Source organism: Urocitellus parryii, chromosome 10, assembly GCF_045843805.1.
Source record: "Urocitellus parryii isolate mUroPar1 chromosome 10, mUroPar1.hap1, whole genome shotgun sequence".
Classification (NCBI taxonomy): Eukaryota; Metazoa; Chordata; class Mammalia; order Rodentia; family Sciuridae; genus Urocitellus; species Urocitellus parryii.
The window spans coordinates 142,884,944-142,904,953 of NC_135540.1; the positions used below are offsets into that span (position 1 = coordinate 142,884,944).

At 58.6% G+C, this 20,010-nt stretch overlaps 2 protein-coding genes across 3 annotated transcripts in view; both read right to left on the bottom strand.

The window, feature by feature from the left end:
- Positions 1-242: 242 nt before the first annotated feature.
- Positions 243-8,201, bottom strand: Msantd1 (Myb/SANT DNA binding domain containing 1). 2 transcript variants are annotated; one of them, XM_026395324.2, is made up of 4 exons: positions 7,983-8,201; positions 6,887-7,098; positions 3,185-3,460; positions 243-1,459 (listed from the first exon to the last, which is right to left on the bottom strand). In XM_026395324.2, the coding sequence occupies exons 1-4, from the start codon at positions 7,989-7,991 to the stop codon at positions 1,219-1,221; spliced, it is 738 nt and encodes a 245-aa protein (XP_026251109.1). In that variant the 5' UTR covers positions 7,992-8,201; the 3' UTR covers positions 243-1,218. The 2 variants fall into 2 exon arrangements, with proteins under 2 accessions (XP_026251109.1, XP_026251108.1); XM_026395323.2 differs by lacking the exon at positions 7,983-8,201 and having other exon boundaries at positions 6,887-7,206.
- Positions 8,202-12,519: 4,318 nt separating this feature from the next.
- Htt (huntingtin) overlaps positions 12,520-20,010 on the bottom strand; it is a 136,566-nt gene continuing 129,075 nt past the window's right edge. Inside the window, exons 62-67 of the mRNA XM_026395204.2 lie at positions 19,372-19,486; positions 19,061-19,274; positions 18,654-18,759; positions 17,003-17,165; positions 16,640-16,800; positions 12,520-15,803 (exon numbers count right to left, since the gene is read on the bottom strand). Of these exons, the coding sequence (XP_026250989.2) occupies positions 15,590-15,803; positions 16,640-16,800; positions 17,003-17,165; positions 18,654-18,759; positions 19,061-19,274; positions 19,372-19,486 (973 nt within the window). The 3' untranslated portion in view covers positions 12,520-15,589. The remainder of the gene's footprint in view (positions 15,804-16,639; positions 16,801-17,002; positions 17,166-18,653; positions 18,760-19,060; positions 19,275-19,371; positions 19,487-20,010) is intronic.

The following is a 20,010-nucleotide window of genomic DNA, read 5'->3' on the forward strand; positions in this document are numbered from 1 at the left end:
CTGCCTCAGATTCCCAATTTGCTGGGATCACTGGCATGTGTTACTGCACCCAGCCAAAGAGCACTTTTCCAAACCACAAGGTAAATCCTGTCACTTGCCTGCTGACCCACCACACAGAACCCTGTCCCGTCTGGGAAGGACCAGGAAGCAATCTGCCTAGTTCTAGGGGATAAATCAAACAGGCCTGGTCCCAGACTCCCATGCAGCCATGATGACCAAAGCCAAATCCTAGTAAATGACACAGGTTAATTCAGCCAAGGGTTTCTAGAAAGAACTGCTCAACTGGTGCAAGGCCAGAGGCAGTGCAGCAAGCTGGCCACTGAGGCTGCCTTGGCCCCAAGCCCCCCCGCACTGCAGAGGTCAGATCCACAGCTGTAGCAGCTGACAACTCAGAATGCACTTGAAAAACACCAGCAGTGCCCCGGCAGGCACACAACCAAGTGGCCCAGCTGCAGGTGGCCTGCCTCTGTCTGCCCGGGGCTTGCTCTGGCCACCCCCCACCTCTGGGTTCTTGCACTGGCTCTTTGCTGCTCGGACTGTCCTCCAGTACCAGGTCCTGGCTCCTCACCTGGCCGACCTCCCCTGCAGCACTGACCAGTCTGCAGCTGCTCCTCTGTTGACTGCAGTGGGAGTGTCTTACCAGGCGACCTCCAGGGTCCAGAAAGCAGTAAGGCAGGCCTGCAAGCAGCCTGTTCCTCGTATTGGTGTTGTTGCTAAGGAGGTGGCTGTGACATCTGGCCACCGAAGGCAGCGCAGCCCTGTGCATCTGCCTTGGGGTCAGAGATACCTCAGGGCAGATGCAGCAGGTCCAGGAGAGCGCGCATGGGCACCAGCCCACCCTGACCTATCTCCACTTGCTTTCCTTTGCAGGACAGATCAACCTGGTGTGGGCCTTCCAAGCCAGAGAAAGTGAGCTCTGCTTCCAGGCAATAGTGAAAAGTACACATTTAATATCAAAAGCCATTTCAGGTATCATCGATAAGACTACCGTGGAGGGTGGGTTCTAGACACTCTTACTAGGAGTGACCTGAGAGTCCCTGGTCTTGTCCAAGGAAGGACATTAATGCTGGAGATAGATAGGGGTCAAATGGTCGCCCAGGGCCCATGGGGTCCTCATCAGGGACATCCCTACCAGGGGCAGCCCCTGGAGGCCAAGTGGAAGCCTGTCCCCTCCGCAGGACCCTGCTGCCCGTCTGCGGCCTGGCGGTTGCAAGCGGCCTAGCCACTGGACTTGGCGATGATCTTCTCCAGCAGGCTCATCATGCGCTCCTGCAGCTGTAGGCTCTGCACCTGCAGGATGTTCTGCTGGTCCAGCACGCGCCGCACCTCACGGCAGGTCTCCTCCATGGCACGGCTCAGCCTGCGTTGCTCCTCCAACATGGCCTCCAGCAGCCGCAGCTTCTTCTTCTGCAGGTGGCAGCTCTGCACCTTGCGCTTCTTCACTGGCCGCTCCTCTGACCTGCAAGGAGTGCCGCTGTGGGAGGCTGGCCAGAGACCCCTGCCCACCCTGAAGGACAAGTAGGGTCTCCCAGGCCCTAGGAGCAGAGCCCCTGCTCAGGCCCCCAGGCCCACACATGTGAGGAGGGGCTGGAGCCCACCCACCACGACAGTGGGTTGGTAATGGGGTCAGAGGCACCCGGGCCTGGAAACCAGCAGGCAACCCATGATGGTCCACAGCCGAGGTCTGGGGAAGGTGAGTGTTCTGGGCTGTGAAGGGCACATGGCCATGAGAGCACCAAGCCCTCTGAGCTAGGCAGGCAGGAGGCCCAGCCCCAGGGAGAGGTGGAGGCTGGGTGTGTGGGGGTGCTGAGAAGTATGTGGCCTCCGTGCTCCTATAGGGAAGCTGGACACTATCAGGCCCAGCTGGCGGTGCACAGGTGGGAAACTGGTCCTAGAAGGAAGGGCCTGAGGCTGGAGACCCCTCCCATTCCCAGCAGCATGGAGAGGGGACCAGCGTGCTGAGGGAGACAGGAGGACACACAGCTGCAGAGGGTAGAGGCAGCCCCAGGCAGTCTAGCCTGTGGCTGTCCCACGGTGCTCTGTTGTCAGGGTGGCGGGCATTGCTGGTTAACAGCCTCGCTGGAGAGCAAGGACTGCCAAGCCCCACAGACCCCAAGGCCCTGCCCTGGTGCCTACATGTCCCCAGCCTGTATACTGTGTTTTAAGCAGAGCGGGTGACCAGCCAGCCTTGGGGATGGGAGAGTGGGGCCCCATCCCACCCGGCGTGGTGCCCCGGGCAGCCGAGTCTGGGAGCTAGGCTCAATAATCCATGGGAACAATTGGCCATAAATCTCAGGCCTCGTGCTAATTGGGTCTGGCTGCAGAAAGGCGTTTTTGTCTGGGATCTTCAATGAGATGTTCCCTCCAGGGAGGGCACTGGGTGAACTGAGTAGAGCGCCCAGCACTGGGGATGCTGGCCGAAGGGACCCTCCTCAGAGATGACTTCCTTGCCCTATCTGCCATCAGACAGACTTGATGAGCAGGGTACAGGGAGAGACTGACTCAAGGCCACATCTTCCTACTCTCATCAACTGATCAGCTTCTACTATACAGTGGAAGCCTGTCCTAAATGTCCCCTTCTCATAAGTGGCTGCTCTGGGCTCCCTGGCCTGTCCTCCACAGGGCACCTCTCCTGGACACAGCCTGGCTGCCAGTGTCTGTGAGCACCCTGCGGGCATGGTCTCGTGGCCGACACCTTCCTGTGTTAAGTGCTGGTGCGGAGGGGGCAGGGCCCACCTACCGCCCTGGAGGCTCAGCCCTACCTTCTCAGGTGCCTGCAGGGGCAAGGGTGGGGACCAGGGTGGGCAGGGCGAGCACAGTGGGGCCAGCTTGTCCTCTCCCATGCTCCTGGCAGCCCTCTGAGGAAAACATGGACTGATCTCCATTTTACAGGGGGAGGCTGAGGCCAGAGAGGTCAAGGAACTTGCATCAGCTCCAGTGACGGAGCCGGGCGCGGAGCCGCCTGCCTGCCGACACTACAGCCCTGCTGGCCGGGGCTGGCCTGGCCTGGCCTGGAGGCAGGCACACACTGTGACTTTGGCTGAGGATACCACACCAGGAGAGCGGGCGCCCTCGCCACTCCCAGCCCCTTGCTCTGCCCAGCTGGCCTCCTGGTGCTGCCTGGGGGTGGGCAGAGGCGGGGCGGCGAGGCACCTGGTCAGAGAAGGAAGAGGGGACACACTACCTGAACTTAAGGGACAGTAAGCTGGAGGAGCTGTCGGAGCCATCGTCCTCGAAGCGGCCTTCGTAGGAGCACTGGGTATACGGTAAGTACAGAGGGGTGGACTTAGCGGACGGCGACAGAGACGCCTCGGTCTGGGACGTGGAGGGCCCCGGCTGCTGGCCGTCTGGTAGTTTGCCCTCACAGGACTCAGGGACTTTGGCCAGAATCCTATCAATGGCTAGGTAATAGGGCCAGTCCGGCGGGACGGACTCGCTATCTGTCATGCATTTTAATTTCCTGCAACGAGAGACAAGAGCCAAGGTGAGAAGCAGCTGGTCCCAGCCAGCCCGCCTGGTCCCTGGCGGGGGCACAGGGCTCCAGGACCCCAGGGAGAGCCATGCTGGGTCAGGCAGGAGCCACTCTTGACCAGTGCGGTCCTCCCCAGAAAAATCAGTCAGGCCCCAGGATGCAGGTGATACTGGACTAGGAAGAAGCGAGCTTTGGGACCTGCTTTAGATGTGAAGAGGGAAGCACACACCCTTCCATGAGCAAGGGCATCCACAGAGGCTGGGAACTTGGGCTAGGTCCTGTTTCTCTTTGCTTTTCTGGAGTTTATAATGGCAATGAACCCACAGTACTTCTTATATGCTTTAGTCAGAAATAATAAAATATTGTAATAAGCTGTATAGTTCAAATACAGTCATAAGGTTTCATAGCGCCACAGTTTTCTGACCTCAGGGAGAGAGGACCATGGGAGCACAGGAATCCACAGCTTTGAGTCCATATCCTGTCTCCACCATTGCTATGTGAACTTGGACAGGTTCATTAACCTCTCTGAGCCTCCAGTTTTGCATCAGTAAAATGGGGATAAAGGAGTAAGCCCCTCAAGGCTGAAGGGAGGATTTAAGAAAGCCATGCCTGGTGCCTGGCACACAGGACTCTAGCACCACTCTTGCTGAACCTAGCAGGAGGTCATGCTGCGCCCTAAGCCCAGGCTGCTGCCTGAACAGCAGCCTGGGTCCAGCTCTGGAATCTGCAGTCTGACCTGAGGCAGTGGGGCAGGGCTCCTGGGCTGAGGGTCTTCACAGTGAGGCTCTGATCACCTGAGAGGCCCTGCAAGCCCCTGGATGGCAGCCTTCTGCTGGGAGGTGAGGGCTGGGAGATGGGGCCTCAGGGCAGCTGGGCAGCTCTGGCCAGGCCAAGGAAGTTGCCACAGGGTGGAGTGGGTGGGGGAAGCTCTGCCCACCAGGTCCAGCACCTCCCAAGGCCCAGGGTTCCCCCACGTGTTTGCTAACCTCATCTGACCCTCGAGCCTGGTGTCACAAGTGCCCTCCCTGAAGCAGGGCCCACACCTGCAGAGGGGCATGCCTCCGTTTCCCACACGAGGCTGTCCGCCAGGGTGTGGCCTCTGCTGACGCTGGGCACTGGAGATGATGATCTGGCCGAATGAGTCACACCCAACAAATGGGCACAGAGCTGTAGCAGGAGGCTCCCCAAGGCCCAGGCTCCCTCCACCAAGTGGAATAGTCTCTGTGGAAAGCCAGGGATAGATCACAGGAAGGCCAGGCTGGCCTGTATTCCTGCCCCCAATCTACCCTGGGGGCATGGGGAAGACAAGGCTTACATCTGGTTCCCACACAGGCCTCTGCCCAGTCTCCTCCAGAGACCCCATTCTACTCCCCAGAGAAATGGGGAAAAGCCTGCCCTCAGCATGGGAGGTCCCAAATGGTATTCCGACAAATCATGCTCCACAAAACTCAGCCACCTTCTCCAGCTTCCTTAGCCTGACTACTTAATATGTAAAGAGCTCTTATTAAAAAAAAAGTCTCTGTTGTGGGGAGGCTGGGAGTGGGTAGATGAGATCTAGTCACCCAGCCAAAGCTTTGGCCAATTAAGGACTATTGTCAAGACCCTCTCCTGCTCTGGGCCTCAGTTTCCTCAGGAGCAGCCAAGGGAGAGGTGTGCATGTGCTTCTTAAACTATGAAGGCCGAGCATCCATAGCCCTGCACAGGGACTCCGAGGGAGGCTTTCAGGATAAATAATGAAGAGCCCAGCCAGACGCTGACTGGGGGAGGCCAGGGACATTGCTCCTGAAGAACTGAGTCAGAGGGAGTCTGGGGAGAGAGCCAGCATGGCCGCCCACCACCTTCAGAGTCCCTGTCTCACCAGGCATGTGAACAGGCACTGTGGGGTCCAGGAAGGCCAGGCAGGCCAGACTACAAGTTGCCGTCCCATGCCTGTCCCAGCAGTCACCAGACTTCCTCACATCCTGGGCCCAGGGCTCAGGTTTGACATCACCTGTGCTAGGTGACTCTGATGTCAAAGACCCCAAGCAGCTGCAGGACTGTGGTTTTGGCTCCCAGGCCTCGTGGGGGACCAGGTCAGAAACAGGCCTGGGATAGGGACAGGCTCCAGACGGTCTCCTTCTGGGGCCATGAAAGCACAGCTGGAAACAGAGCCTCGTGGCCTTTGATCCATGACCCTAATGGCTCTTCCACAGCTCCCAGGGCAGCCAGGGGCCATGGGACAGGATGGGGCTCTCCTCCAGCCTTGGCGGAGGCATCTCCCCACCTGCAAGCGGGAGGTGGGACTCCTCTCTCGCATGCAGTGTGGCTAAGGTGCTCACAGGCCAACCCGCAGGGTGCCCTCTGTCTCCAGCACCCTGGCCAGCGGAGCTCACCTGCCTGCCATCCCCAGAACCTTGCGAGCCTCCTACTAGACAGCGCCCCTACCTGGGATACAGCAGGCTCTTGGGCAGCCCCAGGCTCAACCTGCAGAGACAGCTCCTGCTGTGACCTGTGCCCCTTGTTCTCACCTCCTCAAGCCCTGACCTTCACCCCATGCTGTGACTTTTACCCCACCTCCTCCTCACGCCCACCTATGACTCTCTAGATGGGCCAGGCCTCATGCACTGTGAGGTCTGTGGCATGGGGCCACAACTGCTCCCTCTTGGATGCCAGAGCCACCCCAGGCCTAGGAGCCATCTTTGGTCCCCACCTGCAGTCCCCTCTAAGGTCCCCTCCAACTACCGGCCAGGGACAGTCAGCCTGGGATGTGACAGTGGCAGAGATGGGGACCAGGCCTGGGGACTCCCAGTCAGGGAGTTCAGGGGTCAGGGCTGGGCTCGACTTCTTCTACAAGTGAAGCCCTGTCCATGAACTGGGCACTGTCTGGGCACTCTGGGGTTTTCCACATCAGATCCAAATGCCGTTCTTCCCACCCTGAGGCTAGCTCCGTGCTGGTCACACAGCAGGGGCTCGTTGATGCTGAAAGTCCCTGAGCATCAGGAGGGGACAGGCCCAGGAGCTGAGCCTCCTCACTCTGGCCTCCGTTTCCCTGCTGGGCTTGGGGGCTGTGGAAGGGTGGTTCAAGCCTGGCTGACAGCCTGTCGACACTGGCCAGGGTGAGAGGGGGTTGGTCAGGTGGGTGATGCCTGCACGAGGTGTCCACCTCTGAGGCATGGTGGGGCAGTGAGCAGGTCCAACGTGTGTCCCTGGAGCTGCGGCCCGGCACCAAGCCCAGACTCAGGAAGCTGAAAGCACTCCCAGCCCAGCCACCCTGAGACTTCCTGACCAGCTTTCTGCCCTTGCTGGGCCTCAGTTTTCCCGTTTCCCAATGGGAGGTTGCACAGGTGGTTTCTGAAGGCCATCTCTTCCCACAGGGCCCAAGTGACAGGTGGGCCCCCGGCCAGGCCACATGTCCTCCCACCCCGAGGAGCCCACCTGTACTGGAAGGTCATGTTGGTGATCTTGATCTTGATCTCCTCGCCCAGCCTGCGCTCGCCGGTCATCTCGAAGAGCTTGCTGGCCATCTTCTCGTACACTTTGGCGTTGCGCTTGGTCTGCTTCAGCTCCTCGAAGAACTCCTCCCAGACGAGCATGAGGCCGCGCATCTCCGCGTCCGTCCAGTTGCGGGCCCTCCGGTGCTTCTCCGTCTGGGGAGACACAAGGTAGCCGGGCACTTCGGCTGCTGCCATGCTGGAGGCACCTGCGGGGAGGAGGATGGCGCTCAGGTGGGGCCCCAGGCCCGTCCCACACACCATGGGCGGGAGGCACCGCAATCACTCGCTTGAGGCAGCTCCGCGCTCAAAATGGGGCCTACGTCTGACAGGCAGGAATTTAGTTAAAAGCTTTTAAACGGGAAACGTCATTTTGATGTCACGTTTCCATAGCAACAGAGCAACTGCATAAGCTACAACAACAGAAACCTTTTAACTGAAAGCACAGGAATCGGGGCCGTGCTGACGGGCCATCAATATTGTAGCAAGCCAGCGGCCGGGCCCAAACCCAGCGGCCAGGCGGCCAGCCCTGCCTGCTTCTCGCCTGGCCCTTGGGCCATGCGGAGAGGTGTTCCAGCCATGCTGGCCAAGCTACCAAAGGCAAGGTCCGGGCAGCAGCCCCCACCTCAGCCCCACCTGGCTCCTAGAGGCCAGGAGTCCAGGGAAGTCCAGGATGGGCCATGGGAAGACTGTCAAAATGGAGGCACGGTGGGGGAAGGAGAGGAGAGATAGGCAGACAGGGAGCCTGCGATCCCCGGTGCTGACTGACAAAGTGGCTGCTGGTGCTGGGGGTTCCTTGGCTGAGAGACCCTCACCCTTAGGAGGGCCCTGTCAGGTAGAAGTGAGGGTGGGTCCCTGGTCTTGAGGACCAGCACTTCTCAAGAGACCCTGCCTCTCCTGTCATCTGCTCCTTGCTTCTCTTGCTCCACCCACCAAACACCCTGGGCTTCAGGTCACGTGGGCACTGGGAACCCAGGCTGGTCAGAGCCAAGCCCTGCCCTTAGTGCAGGTCAGGGGCACACGGACACTGACTGACTGACCTTTAGCATAGGCTGGTTTGAGGGCAGCACTGGATAGCGAAGGCAAGTCCTGTACTGAGAGATGAGGAAGAGCCACTGGAAAAGCTGGCAACGTTCAGAGGACAATCACTGGAAAGAGCTGGGTGGGGCAAGAGCAGCAAGGCAGGGTGAGCCTGGAGCGTGTCAATGGGCAGGGAGACAGATGGTGCAGTGTGGGAAGGCAGGGCCAGCCCGGAGAGTGGGCTTCTGTCCCTGTGGGGCTGAGCGACTGAAACGCCAGGAGGAGTGAGCAGGCCCCTTAGCCTCAGGAGCCAGGAGGCAGGGGTGGTGGAGCTGGGGGTCTGCAGAGAGGATGTGTCACCTCAGGGTGCCGGTGGCTGACTCCATGGAGCTCAAGGCCCCTCTGCTGGACAGCCCACGGTGGACATGGTACCAGCCTGATTCGATGTCCACTGGCCCAGTGCACCCCTGCTGGTCTTGTCCGGCCCCTGTGCCAAGGCTGAAAGAGCTGCAGAACGCTGACCAGACAGGAGGGCTGAGCCTGGAGGAGGCACTGTCTGCACACAGGCCACCCCAGGAGGAGGGCAGCTGGGGTGCCTGACCCCACTGTCCTGCCCAGCATGGAGGCAGTACAGGATGCAGCCAGAAGGGAAGGGCCTGGGAGGGCAGCAGGGTGCCCAGGGAGCCCGAGAGCTCCTGTACTCCCTTCACAGACCTAAGCCACTACCTGGCCTAGGCATCAGCTCTGGGGCCCAGCTGACCCCCTTTCTCTCTGGGCCCTGGGTGTCATCTGGAGATCCAGGGACACTGTCTCTACCCGCTGGCTGTGCGGTGCTCCCCAGGGAGGTTCACAACTGCTGCACTCCTCCCATAGGGGCACCCATGAGAGACCTCTAAGCCCACTCTCTGCCACGTTCAGCCATACTGCTGGCCTGATGGCTTGCTGTTGCCCCTAGTATCCAGCTCCCAGAGCTCTCAGGAGCACTGGCAGAGGGCCCAGAGGCCCGCTCCTCCAGGCAGCGGCTCCTGCAGACTCAGGGTCTGTCCCTTCTGAGGGGGTCCACTCCACTGCCTTTCCCAGTCTTTCTCCAAGGGTGGAGGTGGGGGCAGAAACTGCAGTCCAGGCAGGCAGCTTTTGACTCCATTCCACTGACTTGCACGACCTTCCTTGACAACGTCCCTCAACCTGTCTCCTCATCTCTGTAGTGGGAAGGACAGGACCTGGCTGGATGACTCTCAGTCACCCAGAAGGCCCCTGGTACAGCCCCTCCAATCCCCTGAGGACAAGGGGCCCTGCTGCCATCTCCCCGCCCCTTCTCTGAATCTCCTCAGAGCTTAGAACCTGGTGTGCTGTCCTGACTGAGGGACAGCTGCTGGCCAACAGGTGTCACTGCTGTGCTCAGAGCCCAGCAGCCAGACTGCTCCAGAGAGGCAGCTACATCCTCAGCTTGCCCAAGTCCCAGTGGGCAAGGGTGGCAGAGCCACCCTAGCAGGAGCTACCCTATAGCTAACCATACTCTAGGTGGCACCTTCAAGTGGTGAGGGTGGGCTTCACCTTCTCTTCTCAGACCTAGGGTGCATTGGAAACCTTGGATAGGGTGTTCTCTGGGGTTACTTCAGGAAGAAGCAACCTTGCCTGAACCCCCAAGGACAAGAATGAACTGGGCTGGTCAAGTCAGGTGGGCCAAGCCCCAGCTGTCCCTGCTAAGTGGCTCCATCTGTCTCCCGAGGGGAGGGGCTCCATACCTTGGCAGAGTTGCATGGCCCGCTGGGACCCTCAGTCACTGTGGGATCAGGAGTCAGAGGGCCTAGGGCTGGGCACCCAGCAGCACCTGCAGGGGAGAGGGTGCAGGTCAGGCCTCAGCTGGAGCACCCCTAGGAGGCCGAGGCACAGGGTGTGGGTCCACGATGGTCCTGCTGTGCACAGGCAAGGCCCACCTCTCAGGTCTTCCTTCTACAGGAGGTGGCGAGGCCCAGCCCCCAGGCACATTTCATTAGCATCTAGGGTACAGGTGCTGCTTAGCCTGGTGGGCTGCAGGAAGCCAGACCCACCCAGAGGATCAGCAGGGCTTGTCCCAAGTGAAGCCCAGAGCAGGAAGTACATAACCCATGGGGAGAATCTGGAGGTTGAAGGATTTAGAACTTGGCAAAGGCCAGGAAGCACCAGGAGTGTGTGGGTGTGGTGGGGTACATGAATGTAGTCCCTGGGGGGCAGATGGAAGGGCCGAGGCCATGTGGCCTTGAGCACTTGAGCTCTAGGAAGGGAGGGAAGAGGTGAACCAACAGTGGCGGGTGGGAAGGGTCAGATCCCCCTCAGGTCTAGTGAGCCCCAGTAGCTCCTGGGGCCTGGCTGCCGATCCCAGGGTGCACGACACAGAGCCTGTGGGTCTGGCTCATGTCCTGGGCATTGCACTTTTTCCTCATGCCAACGAGGAACACAGACCCATAACTTTTAGCCCTCTTCTACACTCGACAGGCACCTGCCCTGAACCAACAGCTCCACCAGGTACCCAAGGGTCAAATGCCCGTCTCCTAGGTGGGACTGAGAGTCCTGTCTCTGCTAGGCTGTGACAGGAAGGGAAGAGCAGGCTGTGAGGCTGAAGGTCTTGCAGACTTCTGTCCACAGGCCCCTGGACCACGGACCATGCTGCTTACAGGCCAGCCTCGGGGCCCCCACCACTGTGCTGCCCAAGCGGGGTTCCCTGTCCCGGTTTGGCTGTCACACCATTCCAAGGCAGGACCCAGCTACCCTGGCCACTTGGCTCATCCACTGGGCAGGGTTAGTAAGTCTCCCTCTTTGGGAGACTACTTCAGAGAGCTTTCTGGAACAAAGCCAGCTACAGCTGCAAATGGGTGCCACTGGAGGCAGAGAGGGTAGTCCCCACGACTTCCAAGCCCTCAGAGCTCCCACAAGCAGATGGGCAGGGCACACTGTGGAGAGGGAGAGAGGGTGGCGGCAGGTTCTCCTCTGCTTAGGTGGTACACACATGGGGGCTCCTGCTCAGAGGCTCCACTGGTCTGGAAACACCAGCCATGCCAGGTATGCCAAGGACCGTCCTGTTTTCACCCAAACCATGGTGGTTCAGTGAGGAATAGGGTGCTAGTTTCCCTGAAATGAGAACTTAGCAAGTTTCCAAGGGTGAGGCCATCAGGGACCCTGGAGTTGTCACTGAGATTCAGGGCATTGAAGTGACTCCAACTAACACTCAGTGCAACTGAGGGAAGAAACAGACTGGGTGGGGCCATCCACCAGGCCATCTGGCCAACGCTCACTACCCTGTGCTGAGAAAGGGGATTCCGCCTAGAACAAGCAGGTGCCGCCTGGTCCTGAGCTGAAAGGTCCTTGTGGTCTCTCCTGGAAACAACTGCAGGGCCCTCTCTGCGGAGGAACGGGGGACGACGCCTGACAGCGAGCTGGAACCACACGGACCTTTGGTGAACACTAGTGCAACTAAACACCTTGCTCAGGGCAACCCACAACCCAAGATCACCACCACACTGACCACCAAGGCTCCAGAGGAGGTTCCAGCCAAGAAGGAAAGAGTCCCTGTAGAGCTAAGCAGAGACGTCCTGGGGAGGAGGTATTTCAAATGGGAAGGACTTACAAGCTAGAAAGGTTGGGAGGGGCACTGCAGACATGGTGGCCAAGCCAGGCCAGGGGAGAACAGCTGTGGTGGGGGACAGCAGGGTGCAGCTGGGACAGGACATCAGTGACCAAGGGGGCAAAAGGGTCAGTGAGGCCATGAGGGGACACCAAAGCCAAGGTTGTGTGAGGACACAGATCTTGCCACCCCTCTAGTGCACTGAAGCCAAACGTGGAGCAGAAACAGGGACACACCTGCGGTTCCTGCCCAACAAGCTCACGGTCCTACCCACTGCCAGAGCTTTAGCAGTCCACGTCTGCTAGGCAGGGAGCCGGCTGCACCATGGCCTGCGGGTTCCCTGTCGGAGGCACCCATCACATGTGGACCTGGCTCCACAGTGTCTGCTGACTACTGGGAGGCTGTCAGCACTGACCCCTGGAGAAGAGAGGGACAGTTTCCTCAACCCTGGAAAGCAAGTTCTCAATGAGCAAAGCAGGCCTCACACAGCAAATGTGAATGGTTTCATTGTTCCTTTAATTGGATATACAATTTTTGCAGCAGTTTAAAAAATGTAAATATACATCTCACATCAGTCCTTCCTCTCGGCAGTGCACAGTCAGGTCTGGGCTGGGCTCCGGGACTGGCCCATCACTGCCCTGTTGGCCCAGCACAGCCCACAACGTGAACAGCAGGCCTGATGGAGGCCCTAGACGGGAGACAAACCATTGCAGGCAGGTCCCTCCATCCAGCCTGGGGCAGAGGGAAGGGGCTCGCTGGACGGCATTAAAGCACGACAGGCACAAGGGGAAGATGGCCCCGAACCTTCCGCGTCGCGTTCAGTTGTCACATGGCTCTCTGAGCAAGTCCTTCCTTCCCGGCAGCTCCAGGCCCAGTGTGGGACAGTCCTCTCTCACCTGTGCCAGCCTGCACCGCCCACCCGGCCTCAGCAACTTGAGGTCTTTTCTTTGCCCAGAGGGCAGATCTGAGTTCATCCAGGTTGGTGGCCATGGTCCCAGGCACCCAGCACGGAGGGAGGGAGGGACGAAGCCCAAGCGAGGATGCCATTTGATAGGAAGGAGGCTCACAGCTAACAAGAGGAAATGAGTTCCACCCCCACAATCCCACCCGTGAGCTCACTCACTCCAGATCCCCTCACTGCGGGTGGGGGGCGCTCGGCCTCCTGGGCTACGCCTGGCGTGAACTAACTTATTGCTGAGACCCACCAGCCGAGCTCCAGGCAGGGCAGCCCCAGATCACCTGGAGGAGCTCCCCGATGGCCAAGGGGCCCTTCAGGGGAGGAGCCTTCCCTGAGGCTATATTCCGCATCTGGAGGTGTTTCCACTCCAGTCTTTCCTCCTGAAGGGCAAAGTGCAGGCCAAAAGGAGAGAACAATAAAGGGCCCTTGGCAGTTGGAAAGTCACCTCCGTATGGGGCCATCAGTGGAAGGGAGGCACATTTTTGGAGAAGAAAACATGCTTAAGTGCATTGCCAAATAATTCTACCCTGGTTTCATTAAAATCTTTCCTGATAGTACCAGCAGGAAAACAATAACCCACCCTCCCCTCAAAACCTTAACAATCAAAATGACACTTTCAACAACATTTGGAAAGCTGCAGACTAGGAGGGCGGCTTTCTGCAGTAGGGCTCCCCGAGGCCCACTCTGAGGGGCTGGAGCCACACCGCCGACTCCTCGGCAGGTCTTTAAGAAAGGTCCACCTCCAGGCAGAACGGACACTGCATTCTTGGAGGCCTTGCATATTTGTCTCGAAGTGTGTGTGTAAATAAAACTATGGGTCTGGACTTGTGCCTGTACCTGCGTTCCTCTGCATGGGTGCAACAGCTTCTCTCATGGACTCCACGCACACACAGGAAGGTGTTTGGGTTGCATCGTCACCAGAGCTGGGTTTCAGATCACAGGGTAAACGTGGAGGTGGCCAACTAAACCTTGTAGAACCCAGTAGTAAGAATCCCAAGGGGGTGGCCCCAAATGTCACATTCACAGTGCTACTTCTCACAAATGTAAACATCTAGCCAGGAACAGTCTCCCTCCAGTGCTTCTGCACAAGCTGCTGAACAGCCTGGGGGTGGGCAGAGCTTCTGTGGTTCCCAACTCTAGAAGGCAGGACTAGGGGACGCTGGGACAAGAAACATGAGGCCCAAATCGCTAAGGGAGAGCTGGTGACTTTCCTACTTGTCACACAGATTCTGTAGCTTCCCTTAAGATTTTTCCTCTAAAACCAGATCCATTTCTACCCTTTCTGCTGCACTGGCACCAGGATGGGTGATCCCAGCGTGGGGAGGCCTCACGGTGGCTGAGGCAGTGGCTTGGATGGACTCTTCTGATGCACTGTGTGCCGTGCAACCCTGCACCCCGGCTGCCCTTTGCAGGAGAGGGAAGGAGGCTCAGGGCCTCAAGATAGCAACCCACAGACCGAGTGCAGTCAACTGACTGCACAGACTGAAAGATTTCTCCTCCTCTGCAGGCTCCAGAACACCTCCGAACGACCCCCACTTGCCACAGTAAACACCTGGAACACCAACCATCAAGAGCAATCAACCAGCACCACTGACACCAGACTAGCCAGGCTTGCCTCCTGGGAACTGGGAAGCAAAGCACCTACCTGGGCACGGCCCAGCAGCAAGCAGAGTGCTCAAAGCATGCCAGTGAGCCAAGGGCATCTTGCTGTCCAGGGTTTTCATTTCATTTCAACAGTTTGGCTATTTTAGGCCTGGAAACAGGAAGCTGGTTCAGGAACCCAGAGCCTGCGACACAAGTGGTGGCTGACGGGGATATGGAGCTGACCAGTCACTGACCCTTCCCTCGGTACTACCTCATCCTGCCTGAGATCAAGCCCTATTCCTGGGCTGGAAGGGCCCCCACGCATGATGCGAGAAAGGGGAAGAGGTGTCTTGCAGCTGCCAAGACACTGAGCTTTGCTCTAGACCAAGGGGGGGCGGGGCGGACAAGGTATAGGTCAGAGACACCCATGAGACTGCCAGGCCAGGCCCCTCGTCTGGGCCCCACTGTGCAGAAGCAGCAAGAGGTCGGCACATCCAGCACCAGTAGGCCACAGCCCGGGGCCAGCTCGGGACTGGGCTGCAGTTAGTTGTCAGAGCTGGCAATTCTGGATGCAGTGGAGGCCACTCAGAGCCAGGCAGGGTGACAGGGAAGCCACGTCCCTTATGAGTGGGAGGAGAGCTCTCCTCAGGCCTCAGAGTAGCCCCAGGGAGGACTTCTGCTGCAGACACCTGGATACCAGCACCTCCATCATTCTAACCAGATGTGAATGTGTGAAAAGGGTGGAGACGTGCAACCAAGTGCCGTCAGGAATGAGAAGAGAAGGGCACGGGAGGGACCTGCCAGCTGGAGGATTCCACTCCACGGGCGCTGTTACATGCAGCACAGCCCTCACCAAGTCACACGCTTTACACGGGCATAGGAAGAGTTATGTTAAAATTAATCTCTTTACTGATATAATTAAATTTTAAGTCCTGAGAAGAAAACAGAGAAAAGGGAGAAGGGCACTGGGCGTCTGGCACCCCCAGCTCCCAGCTGCCACGCAACACAGCGCCTGTGCAGCTAGACTCCGGTGGCAGGTGCCCTGCTGGCCAGGGCTGTGGGTTGCTCTTCAGGCTGCTGGCCACGTCCACCCATGGGACAGGGTGGGCTCAGGGCCAACTTGCAAGGGCAAGGACTTACATCCTGGACATAAGGGCAGCTGTGACTTGGTGACGAGGTACAGGTGAAAGCTAGGAGAAAGACAAACACCTGGTCGACAGGCATTGCCACCAGCTGCAATGAGGACAGCGACACAGGACTCAGGCTCAACCCCACTACGTTGCATGTTCCCTGTCCAGGACCTACACTGCCAAGAGCTTCTGCCACAGGGCAAAGACACACACACGGCTGGCTAGCTGCCCTCGAGACCCAAGCCAGAACCACGGTGCCCAAGGCAGCCCCTGAGAGACAGGGCGCTTGGTGCAGGCTCCCATAAGCCCTGGCCCCAGTGGCCACCTCTGCTTGGCCTCTGCCTCCACAGGCTCTCAGCAGGTGGTGACCTTGTGGACATTTCGCAAGCAAGTCAGCAGTCTGTGGTACGGGCTCCCCGGTGCCGCGACCACCTCAAACACAGACTGGAAAGCCCTCCGGTCAAGTTCCTCCTCTATCTGATGTTTGTAGAAGTCTGTGGCAACCAGGCAGAAAAGGTTCACGTCCACCTGCTCCAGCTTGCCCATCCTGCTGACGACGTGTGGAAGGCTGGCGGAGGAGTCAAGGGAGAACGCTGGCAAAGGTGGGGACAGCCTCACTGTGCTCCTGGGGAGATTCTTTCCTGACCAGGCCTCCACGAGGCCCAGAAAGAAAGGACCAAGGGTGGCCAGAGTAGCCAAGGAGCATCCTGCACTGCAGTGTCAGCACCAGCAGATCCTATAACCCTCTCCCAGCAGGGCAGGGGCGTGGGCAGAGCTGGCCCAGAAGGTGGGAGCCCTGCAGGCAGATGCTCGCTCCTGGCGCTCTGTGCCACGGCACTTACCTGGCCAGGCCACCTGGGCAGCGCTGGCTGGTGGCTGGTGCTCCCGTGTACCCTGCTCAGGGCAGGGAGGGCCTCTGCCTGGCCGAACCTCCCAGGCACGCCGGGTGAGGCTGTGCTGGTCAGAGGCTCCTGTGGTCTGTCTGGGGGAGGGCTGCCTAAGGAGGAGCTCCTGGCCACCAGCACTGCAGGATGGGTCAGGGGATGGGGGCTGGATCTTTACTTATGCCTCTCCCCAGGAGGGCCATCACACAATGAGAGCTAATGAGAAGCAGCACAGGAAAAGCCCAGCACTCCCAGGCTGCCCTGCCTCCCCTTCTTCCCCTCCACTGGCCATAATACTTCTGCCACACACCAGCCCCTCTGGGCAGCCTTGGTTGGCTCGAAAATGCCTAGCCTTCTGTTCTGTGTCCCTGTCAATGTTTTACATTCTCCTCGACATCTGTGGGGCTCTGCGAAGGTGAAGAAGTTTCTAAGCTTTCAAGAAAACTGAACCCAGGTGTCCTGGGACAGGCAAGGCCTGGCAGCAGGCAGGAACCCAGCCATGAGGACCAGGGAAGGATACATTGCCGAAACCCACGGGCTGGTGGACGCACTGACAAAGAAGCAGGAGAGGCTCCACATGGCCATGGCGACTGGGGTCCTCTGCGTGAAGTTGGACAGGGACAGCATGACCCAATCCCGGACCATGGATGACTGCCCAGCACTGTGCAGAGTCTGAAATACCTGGGAAGGAGCGAGACACCTGAGCACAGGGAAGGGCCTGGGGGCGGGGCGGGGCGGGGGGGGGGGGGAGCGTGGAATGCACGGTCATTCATCTAGGAATGCACAGTCATCTATTTAGGGGAGGAAGAACCTGGCCCTCCTGGCAAATCTACTGGAAGTCGGGCTGACTCCCTGCCCCCTCCCTGTCCCACAGACAGCTCACCTTGTAGACCACAGTGGCCATGAACTGTGGGTATGGCTGCTGGTTAGACAGAAACTCTCCAATGACTTTGTTCATGACATCCTGGGGTGGGAAGAAGTCATCCAGGAACTGAGGCAGGATCCTGGCCACCACCCTGGCTTCACAGGGAAAGCCCTTCCTGATCCTGGAGAAAGGGGTGGGCCAGAGACTCAGCCTGATCCCTAAACCCCAAACCTGCCTTGGCAGAGCCAACAGGGCCCCTGATTAAAAGGGACACTCCAACTGGGGCACAGGCTACAGCCTGAGTATGAATTCTGAAAGCAGAAAGGCCAAACCCCGGCTGTCCCTTGTCCTCCTCACAGGGATGGGGAAGATGACTGCCACTGGGTATAGGCTCAGGGCTTCCAAGGACACAGAGTGGACTTTGCAGAGGGGAGTGACTATCAGGTAAAGGGGTGCCACATTACGGAGGGGAATTCTCTACGTCAAAATGGTCTATGACAGATCCTGTTGCCCTGAATCAGGAATGCTTTTCTTCTTTCCCAATCTGTACCCCAACAGTTCTCTTGTCAATCGCCCTCTCAACAGAGCCGAGAGCCTGCCCACTGCAGCACCCTTCTCAGTGCTGACAGCCAGCATCTGTGATGACCAGTGCACACACAACTGTGTCCATGGCTATGAAGCACAGGCACTGACCAGGAGTCCTATTCTGTCACTTCAACCAGTACCTCCCACTTCGGCTGCTGGACAGTGGCCAGCTGAATTCTTGGGTTAATCCTCACTGGAGCAATTACTTCCTTGGCAATAGACTGTAAGTTCCTTGAGGACAGGGGCTTGGCTGTGCACCTGCTTGTCCCCAGTTGCCCCTGAGCCTGGCTGTGGTGGTACTCTATGAACATGCGGTGCTGCAAAGCTCATTCCAAAATTCAACATGGAAATTTAACATGCTGGGAGGACACACAAGGTTCCTCAAAGAGAGTGCTCGCGGCAAGGTCCCACGGCTTCCCACTGTTAGAATGAGCAGTGACCACAGGCCGAGTGTGGTAACAGTTTTACCTGGACCAAGAGGTCTGAGGGGAGAAGTAGGGCATTGTTCTTGAGAGAAAGCCCAATAAGGTCGCACCTGCTCTCCAGGGATGGCGAGTCAAGTTAGCACTGAATAAAAGTGCACTCCAGGTGTGGGGCGGGAAGGTCACACCCCTCACAGCTTTTCAAGATGCTTGTTAGTTCTGCTTTACTCTTCCTAGTGCTGTCTCCGACACTGCTTCTGGGTGCCATGCGATCCCTCCCATGGCCCTTGAGGGCAAGAAGGACCCTGCTACCACCTGGCTCCTCTCTCATGAAGGGCAGCAGGATTAGGGCATTTTAATTGCTGCATGCCCAGCCTCCTAGCACCTGACCATTTAAGTGCCCAGGCCACAGCCCAGGACTATAGGTGACGTCCTTGAAGCCTCCAGGAGAAAGGGACAAACGTGGCGGTTAGCACCACAGTGCTGAGTCCAAGGATGGCCTCTCAACAGGAGAGCCCAAGCAGGATCAGGGTGGGGCAAGGAAATTGGTGGGACCATGGCAAAGGCGCCAAGAGGTGGAGCAAATATGTAGGCACCAGGCAGCTCCTTCTGGCTCTGGCTCCAGGGCAGTTCAAGGCTGCCAGGTGGGCTGTGCCTCTTACCTATCGAAAAGAACAGACACCCGCTCCATAGCCACGATCACAGACTCGCTGTCGGGGGCCACAGGGTTTGGGTCAGAGGCTCTACCAGGGCTGGCTTTCTCCTTTCCTGAAACAAAAGCGCTCAGTGGAAGGTCATGTAAGCGAAACCCCAAGGCTGCACAGACACTTCCCAGTGTGCCGGAGTTCCACAGATCATCAGGGGTAGCAAGGACACCCCAATCCTCAGCCAAGGGACGAGGGGCAGAGGGTTCTGAATCCTTCTGGCAAGTGAGGGGATGGCTCAGGACAACACCAAAGGTGCTGCATACCAGGGGCCTGGGCCTGTGTCCCTCAAGTGAGCACATTCCTCTCTCACGTATCGCTGAGCACAGTGGCCCTGGGCAAGTCTACAATCCAAGACTGCTCACCTGTGTACATGCAGGTGAGCATCAGGCCCAGGGCCGCCATGGCCCGATGTGGGCTGTGCACGTTCACTCTGTCCACACTCAGCTTGACCAGGGATTCTGCATCCAACCGGGAGAGCTGCTCAGAGAGCAGGAGGCGCTCCAGTCCTCGGAGGGCACAGTGGTAGATAGTGGAAGGGGTGGCCTCCTCGCTGCCAGACAGCATCACCCCACACATCTGCACGAGAGGAAAGGCTCAAGCACTCCCCCCCATCCCCACCCCCTGATTGACACCGACCTTCCCGCGTCCAGGAGCACAGCTGAGGCCTGCTCACCTGTATCACTGATGCTGAAAACTCCGGCCCCACGTCCAGAGGATAGTTCTCCATCAGGTAGAATGCAGTGGCACACATCACCAACACATGCTGCTGGCTGTGCACATTCACGCAGCTGGAAAGGGAGCCGATGGCCAAGTTTAGCCACAAGCAGCCTGCTTTACCCGCAGCTAGAACAGTCAGCCCTTCTGTGAGCACAAAGCCACAGGCCACACTTGCCCCTCCAGGCCTCTGCACTCGGGCCGTCTCCAGGGCTGCACACAGAGCCCTCTGTCCTACAAGCCACTCTGTGCTGCCTGCCCCAGAGAGGCCTGCAGAACCCCTCACACCAGGCAGTCCCACCTGCTCTTGAGGGTGCAGTGCTCTCCCTGTGAGGCACACACCACCTCATAATACTGACTCACAGACTCTCCCAGGGGTCCCTGGCCTGTGACTGGACAAGTGGTCACTGAATGAGGGAGGCGTTGCACCATCACCCACACTCAGGGGGCCCACGGCATGCTCCTATCGGTCACTAGGAGGCCCTGCCTCTACTACTTTGCCCAGGACTCCCCCTTCTGCTCAAGGAACTGAAGCCAGGAGTGCTCACCATCTTTGCCTAGACACTGCAGCTCCTGTGCCCCTCACTCCTGTGTGCCC

Bases quoted from the DNA above. Each gene is read 5' to 3' on its own strand.
- Msantd1 (XM_026395323.2), bottom strand. From the start codon at position 7,206: ATGGTGTGTGGGACGGGCCTGGGGCCCCACCTGAGCGCCATCCTCCTC. The intron at 3,461-6,886 runs GTGGGCTCCTCG...CTCTCGTTGCAG, and splicing joins AACATGACCTTCCAGTACAG to GAAATTAAAATGCATGACAG. The intron at 1,460-3,184 runs GTAGTGTGTCCC...CACTCCTTGCAG, and splicing joins TTACTGTCCCTTAAGTTCAG to GTCAGAGGAGCGGCCAGTGA.